Below are 7,799 nucleotides of genomic sequence, written 5' to 3'. Positions count from 1 at the left end.
GCCAACTTGGGCCAGTGAAGCAACGTCCTCCACAACTAGACTGAAGAACAAAAGGACAGCAACTTGTCTGTTCCCCTTCCCCTAATTCCCCTGTGCTGTTCTCATCCCCCAATTCCCCAATAAAAATTAAAAAAAAAAAAAAAGATTAACCTTTAAAAAAAAAACCACCCAAGATTAACCTTAAAAAAAAAAGTTTTTCTTAAGCAGTACACTAACAAAATGAAATGTAACACAAAATACTGTAATTAGGCTTAAAAAGTTGACTATTAATACTCTGGAGAAAGCCATTCTTAATATTTCATGTGATGTTGCCTTTAAGCATCTGAAGAGTATCTGAAAGAAATTGTATTTATTTTGTGCATAGCTGAGGGAAAAACTTAGGTTCAGTAGTTATGAGTAGTGAGCTTTTCTGCTGTGCACTAGGAGTGTGCAGGTGGTGTCTGAACGTCTACCTTTCAGAGTTATTGAGGCTCGATGCCCACCTTGGGTGAGAGGTTATGGTAGACTTGGTGACTTCTAAGTTTGCTTTTAATTCGGAATCTGTGAGATGAAAAATTGAGATCGGCAATTTTAAAAGAATTATAGGGGGCATAAGGAATCCTTTGGCCGACACAGTAAGAATGTAATAGAGGAGGTTCCAGCATCAGAAAAGGTAATTATTAGATTGACCTCTTGGGTCATTTGCAGCCTCAGGAGTCTATAATATAAGAACTTTATAAATCCCTTAATAAGTGTTTCTGGTTTTCACAGTTCTCTTGATAGTGTTTAGCATACTGACGTGAATTAATATTTTTCTGTTTTCCTCGTGACGTTGAAATTTGATAATTGACATTTTTCTGCATTGTAGTTAAGATGAATACTGATTCCTAGAAAGTAAAGATGGTCAGAGTGATCTAGTAGTGAAGTGAGAGAATGATGGACTTGTCCTGTTTCTTTTTCATTTCTCTTAAAATACAAATGGAGATGAGTGGTTTTTCTCTTTCCATTGAGGTTAAAGGCAATACTAAGCTTTTTCTCACGGGTCGTTTTCTGTATTCTAAGGCTGAGGAAATTTGGATTTATAAAATTGGTTGAAATATCTGCATTTAAAAAAATCTGGTTTTGTTTTCTTATGTAAGCAAGCCGCTCATTTTCAGAAACTTCTGAAACTTAGTGTGATCTTCTGGCTTGATTAATGTTTCACTGTTGGCCTTGGAGAGTTATAAAATTAAAATGTATTTTATTATTATGTGTTGCAAGCAGGATTCTGAAGCGTTCTTGGAAAGTTAATGAGTTGAACCTAAAGGCGAGTGAAAATCATGGCTTCCATAAGCCTATTGATCTAACTTCCTATTTATAGGAAAACACGGGGAATAGGAGCAAGTTAGACAGCACCGTGAGGAAACAATCGATCAAATTCAGAATGTGGGGTCTGCTTTAGATTAAAAGGGAATGAAGAGAATGCAATATATGAACCTTGTTGGATCCAGGTTTGAGGAAAAAAACATTATTAAAGCATTTTAGGGACAGCTAGATAAATTTGAATTTGGACTAGGTCGATATTAAGACACTCATTGGCAGCATTCTTAAATGTGTATAGAGAAGAATGCCCTTATTTTTAAGAGATGCGTGCTGAAGATTAGTGGAAAAGTGTCATGATATGTATAACTTCAAATGGTGGGGAAAAAAGAGCATATGTATATATAGAGAGAAATGATTTTGGCAAGTTGTTAACAATTACTGAATCTAGGTGGAGAGTATTTCTATATTTGAAATTTTTTCATAATAAAATGGGGAAAATTCATCACTTCTGAAATATATGTATGTGCATACTCTTTAGTATGATAAGTAAGCACTTAAAGACATTACATCACTTGAATGAGCAGGGGTTAGCATTATTTACTTCTGTGAGGGAGGTGTAGAAATAAAGCATAACACCTATTTTTACTTGTCTGCACACTTGATTTTATTGTATTTGGCACAGAGCACTTGAATTTTCTAAATAACATTTTTTCTGTGCTGTCTTGTTTGAAAGATGAGCATATTGGCTTATAAACATTGACTTTTGAAACCCATTTGTTTATAAATGAAATCTACTTGGAAAGAATTTTGTGAAGAACCTAATTAATACCTTACAGGTCTTAAAATGCATTGTGGTTTAATTTGCATGGTAGAAAGAACTCCACTTGAGCTGTGCTTGGTCACAGACCTAGAGAAGAGTTCATGGGGAAGTAAAGAATAAGTTTCACTTGTAAGAAAAATACTTAATATTCTAAAAATTCTAAAAGAGCACATTGTAAGTATGTTCAGCAGTTATTGCAACCAACCATTGGGCAGTGTTTGCTTAGAATTTTTGAAATACTAAAATTCTTATTAGAAAACGGATAAAAATCCTTTATTCCCTGCCAGTGTCACTTTTGTATTAGTTTGTTTTATAGCATACACCCTGAGATTAAAAAACACCTTATATTATCAGGTGGCTTCTCTGTGAACTAATTTGTGTATAGACAAAGTAATTATTTATTAAATACCATAGTAATACAAGAAAAAAAAACTATAACTTTTTAGGCTTATCATGTAAATTACTGAAGATCTCAATTTCCGTGAAACGGGTTAAGTTTTAAATAAGGGGAAAAAAAGTCTGTTAAAGATGATGTAACATTACTGTTCTTGTTCTATTACTAATTTAAATCTATTACATTTAGGATGAAGTGTGTGAACCAAGTTTAAAGACACATTTTAGCTGAAGCTTTTTTGAATTGGTCAGGCAGTGATGGTTGTAGTATGAGTAATACTTTGCATGTGGGTGTGTTCTCTATATAATTGTGCTGGCTCGGTATAGTCACAAGTCTCCCCTTTGCTTCCTCCTCTCTCCTTTCTCCCTGGTGTGCAGAGTATTTGATTTCTGACAATGGAGGACAACAGCTCTCAATAAGTGATGCCTTCATCAAAGGTAATTTTATCAAAAGCTGTACATGTGATGGTGTCTCTTTTGTTCATGAGTGTATGCCTGGGCCTAGCACATCGATTGGCGCAGAGTAGGTACTGAAAATGTATTTGATTATTTTAGTATCATGGGAACACAGTTCTTAATATGTGTAGTAGTTTTGAGAATGTTAAGAATCAAGAGTATAAATTTGGACTTAGTTTGAGAGAAGAAGGTCTCTGATCTGAAAAGTAATTGTTTAACAGCTTTTAAATAGAATTTGAATTTTATTCTTTTAAAGGCATAAATCGTTTATGCTTTCCTATAGCATGGTAGCATGAATGTAATAGTAAGTTTGACATGCGTACCGTCAGTGATGTTCACCCTTGCCGAAAAGCCCGCAGGCAGATCTCATCCAGTTGAGGATGCTGCTTGCCCTGTGAAGTTGGGAATTCTGAGAAGTAGGAAGAGGGATAAAGAGCTAACTCTGCTGATGAGTTTCTTGGGGACAAAAGGAAGCACAGAAGAATGCAAGCCTTTTCTTACACCTTCTCTACTTAGCTTCCTGTGGGGTAAAGACATACTTGCCTTAATTGGTCCATAATGCTCCACAGCTTAGGCCTCAGATAATGGGAGGGTTTCAAATAAAAGAGAGAAAGTAGGGCAAACCGGTACCAGGGAGGCCACTTGTAGCTGATGCCATAACTTAGCAATGTTTCTGAATTCACCTCCGAGCTTCTGGTTCAACTAGAAGTTTATAGACCAGCCGTTTACATAATTGAAACGTGCTGTTCTTGTACTTCATTGTCTTGGACACACACTTTACTGTGTAGTCTGCTGGACTATTTGGTTAAACATTTTTTTTTTTGGTTTGGTTTGCTTTAAAGGGGAAGGATTAGAGAATTTTTATAAGCATTTTCCACCTCTTACCATTTATTCAGTTTTTCAACAGTTACTTAGCATATTTTTTTTGTAAAGCATTTAACATTAATTTTTCACCTAAATCCATTTTTATTCTTTTTAGAAATTTAAGGATTGTACTTAATTTTACATGAATTGTTATTTATCGTGCTTTAATATTTCTTGATAGTTAATTTTTGAGTCTGACTTGTAAAAGTTTGTTAATGAAAAAGTCTGTTCCAATATCTAAAAAGAAACACTATTTAGAATTGTCTGAATAGACTTTCTGCACTGTCTTGTACTGGCTCAGACATATCAGAATTGAGCTTTCCTCTTTAAACTTTAGCACCCACACGATCACATGTTGTTTTGTCAGCATGCAGATTTCTGTTGAGTGCATTCAGTGTGATTTTTATAGGGAAAGTTAACCCCCTCTTTCTTAATGTCCCCAAATAAATAAAAGGACTGTAAAAATTGCATTTTATTTGCTTTTAAGAAGCTGTATTTATAATTATTGGCTTGAGAGTCCTAGTTGCTTATGTAAATTTGCTTTTCATACTTCTGTCTCTGATTTTGGCTGTTGGAAATATTGATGCTCTAATGCACACTTTTTTTTTTTTTATGCACACAATTCTTTTATTTATGTATTTATACATGTCCCTGCCTTTTTACACCAACAGTTTGAACTGGCCAACTTAAAATGTTTGCAAAGATAAATTGACTAGCTCTAAACCTGTGAGTTGATGGTACTAAACATTACAATGAAGTATAATTTCTTCTTTTACACTTTGCTTAGAATCTTTGTTTAATCGTCGAGTTGAGGAAAAATCCAAGGAGCTGCCTTTCACGCCTTTGGGCTGGCATCATAACAATCTGGAGCTGCTGAGGGAGGAGAATGGAGAGAAACAAGCCATGGAGAGGTTGCTGTAAGGCAGTGAGCTTTTTGATTTGAATTTTCCATTTTTACAATCTTCAGTGACTTGATGGGCATATGCATAGTTCTTTTCTTTATAAAGTCAAAATACTAAGATTACTTAGGAAATAAAGCCTGTTCTGATGAAAGTTTTTATAGAACAAAAGAGTCCTAAGCTGTGCTTATCTGTCCTGACTGTAATTTATGTGTTAAAATTTTTACCACATTAAAGGGGTTATCTTAATTGGAGATATTCAGAATTTCATTTATGAGCAAATCATTAAAGCCTAGATATAATGAAAGAATAAAATTGACCAAGAAGATCTTCTGTGTGAGCCTTAATTCATAGGCTTATTTCTTCGTAGACTGCTTATTGCATCTTCAAAATTATTGCCTCTGGCAGTATTGACTCTGCAAACTTCTTTTTTGTAACACTTTTGTAGTTCAGCTAATCATAACCACATGATGGCACTACTCCAACAGTTGCTCCATAGTGATTCATTGTCACCATCTTGGAGGGACATCATTGTATCACTGGTCTGCCAGGTTGTTCAGACAGTCCGACCTGATGTCAAGAACCGTGATGATGACATGGATATCCGTCAGTTTGTCCACATCAAAAAAGTGAGCTCTGCTAATGCTTTTCTAATGCTGGGAACTGATGAGGCGGGCCTGGGAGTAGCTTGTCTCTTAATGGTAATCTGAAAAGGTTGTTGCCGTGGCGGGGGCTAGGTGGGGAGGGGAAGGTTTTTCTGTCTGCTCTGTTTGTTAGCACTGCATTTAGGGATCTCGGAAGCCACTCAGGAAGCGAGAGGTAAATGGCAGGGGTGGGTTGGGCATGGAACGAGTTGGGAACCCCAACAAAGATCATTTCTAACTTTCTTGCTTCCTCTTCTTGACTTGTCATTTATGAGAAGGGCTGTCCTTAGTTTACTGTCACTGTTCTGAGAAAAAGCAGTGAGTAATTGCTTTATTTAATAGTAATGGAGTAATAGATGGTTTTGTTTTATTTATCAATGTCACTTAATAGTGGTTTCAGTTGCCAGATGGCACTGATTTGTTCAAATGAGTATTTTAGAGTACCAGATAGGACTTCAGAGTGGGAGGTGGGAAAATAGACAATTGTGCTAGATGCCATTAATTATTGGTTGAAAGGAAGAACTGTATCCTGAAACTTCTTGGTCTGATTCGGTTACATAATTGATAAAATAAAAAATGGAAATAAATAATAGTATCCATCAGACGGGAGTCTAAGAATATATCATCGAATTTTATTGTTTTCTTAATTGTTTCATTAGATCCCAGGTGGAAAGAAGTTTGATTCTGTGGTTGTCAATGGATTTGTCTGTACCAAGAATATTGCACATAAAAAGGTAATGTGATTGCCTTCAACAGGGAAGTTTAGCAAACTGTGGCTGTGTGCCCAGCTAACAGAGTCGGAGTACCCTCACCATGGAAGGAAAGGAGAGCGGGCATTGAGGACTTGGCAGTGTCTGCTCTAGGGGCAACATTTTGAAGGTTCAGGGAAGGTCTCCCAGAGCCGATGATGATTGGGATTTGGATAATGGAATTCATCAGACAAAAGAAGGAAGGGGGAGGGTGGGGGAGGCTTCCAAACCAACGCAACGATAGGATACTAGTATCATTTCTCCCCTGACGCTGCCACACCTCAGAGAGACAAGGTTTTCGTGACAGACTGGAGTCTTTCCACAGGACTGGCATTTTAAATTCTGCTCTCTCTTCTAGGGATGAGCTGCAGAACTGTTGCTGGAATTCTGTTCTTTCTCACCTTCTATCTCTATCTTCAGGCCTGAGGCCTCTTTCTAGCACTTGCACAAAGGAGTGGAGTGAAACAACTTAGTGTATTAAGGAAACCCAGAGACCCTAAGGTGCAAGATGGGAAAGGAGATGAGGCTGGAGGGAGCAGGCAACGGCTTTGCATCCCATCGTGGCTCTTGAACTTTATTCTGAAGGCCACTGTTTCCCAAAGTGTAGTGTACATCCGGTTCATGGGTGGACCTTTTTAAAAAGTTAGATGCCTAAGCCCAGCCCCTAGAAATTCCCACTCAGTAGATTTAGGGGAGTGGGAAGGTGGGGTGTAGGAGAAGTGTGGGGTTGCTTTTAAAGTAGGCACTCTTAAGTGTTTCCAGTGTCATTTGTTGGTTCTCACATTTTGAGAATCCATTGATCTGTAGGAGTGTTCTCAAACCTTGCTGTGCTTCAGAATCACTAAGGAAACTTGCTGAAGTAGAGATACCCTGACTCCACCTCTGGGGATACTGATTTGATTACAGTGAGAGCTCAGGCAGATCTCTAGCCTGAAGGACTAGATGGATGAACTACAGTCCTATTTTCATTCTTTTCTAAGCAGAGACTAATGATTTATTTTTTTGTAAGGCTGTAAGCTTTCTGAAAATTGTTAATGGCAGTAGATAAAGTATGCCAGGACTTGATATTATTTCACAGCTATGATCCAAAGTCAGTATTTCTACATAGAGTCTTACTGAAACAGCACATTGCCCATTAAAGTAGTACTGCAGACCAAACGAAATGATCTTTGTTGAACGAAGAGTTAAATGTGTGGTGCTGTTCTCTGGAATTGAAAATTGTCTGTGGGTGTGATAGAAACATAGGCCTGAATGTCTGTCTTGCCCCACTGCCCATATTTAGAGATAGTCTTTAATCTGTAGTTCCCGGAAGAGCCCTGACTGTAGCTTTGCAGCTGGTGAGTCACTGTCTTCAGGACCATTTGTCAGTCCGGAGTCCTTAAGCTTGGTCAATCGGCAATGTCCACTGTCCGGCCAGCCTGCCTGTGTCTTTAGTTGCATGATTGGGGCATATTGTTTGGATCTCTGCTCCTGGAGAGGGTTTTTTAGCTTCTTGTTACCCAATTGGCTTACCTATATACGACTGCTTGGAAGTCATTTCTATTAGAAATATATTCAAGAGGCATTTTAATTCTTTTCTCCCTCCTCTACGCTTCTTGAATTTTTGAAAGGTTAAATTACACTTTCTAGATTGCTGATCTCTGAGAGTTTGTAAAATACCCTTTTTAAAAAAAATTAGATGTATTGGGGTGAT

General features: G+C 37.3%; 1 protein-coding gene across 1 annotated transcript in view; it reads left to right on the top strand.

Moving 5' to 3' along the window:
- The window catches only part of PIKFYVE (phosphoinositide kinase, FYVE-type zinc finger containing), a 69,521-nt gene that overhangs the window by 24,649 nt on the left and 37,073 nt on the right, over window positions 1-7,799 (top strand). The window contains exons 12-15 of the mRNA XM_019652909.1: window positions 2,873-2,932; window positions 4,602-4,731; window positions 5,162-5,342; window positions 6,017-6,091. Coding sequence (XP_019508454.1) covers window positions 2,873-2,932; window positions 4,602-4,731; window positions 5,162-5,342; window positions 6,017-6,091 — 446 coding nt within the window. The remainder of the gene's footprint in view (window positions 1-2,872; window positions 2,933-4,601; window positions 4,732-5,161; window positions 5,343-6,016; window positions 6,092-7,799) is intronic.

Source organism: Hipposideros armiger, unplaced genomic scaffold (assembly GCF_001890085.2).
Source record: "Hipposideros armiger isolate ML-2016 unplaced genomic scaffold, ASM189008v1 scaffold_190, whole genome shotgun sequence".
NCBI classification, from domain to species: Eukaryota; Metazoa; Chordata; class Mammalia; order Chiroptera; family Hipposideridae; genus Hipposideros; species Hipposideros armiger.
Note: the sequence above shows the minus strand (reverse complement) of the source record. Positions and strands in the feature narration are given on the sequence as shown.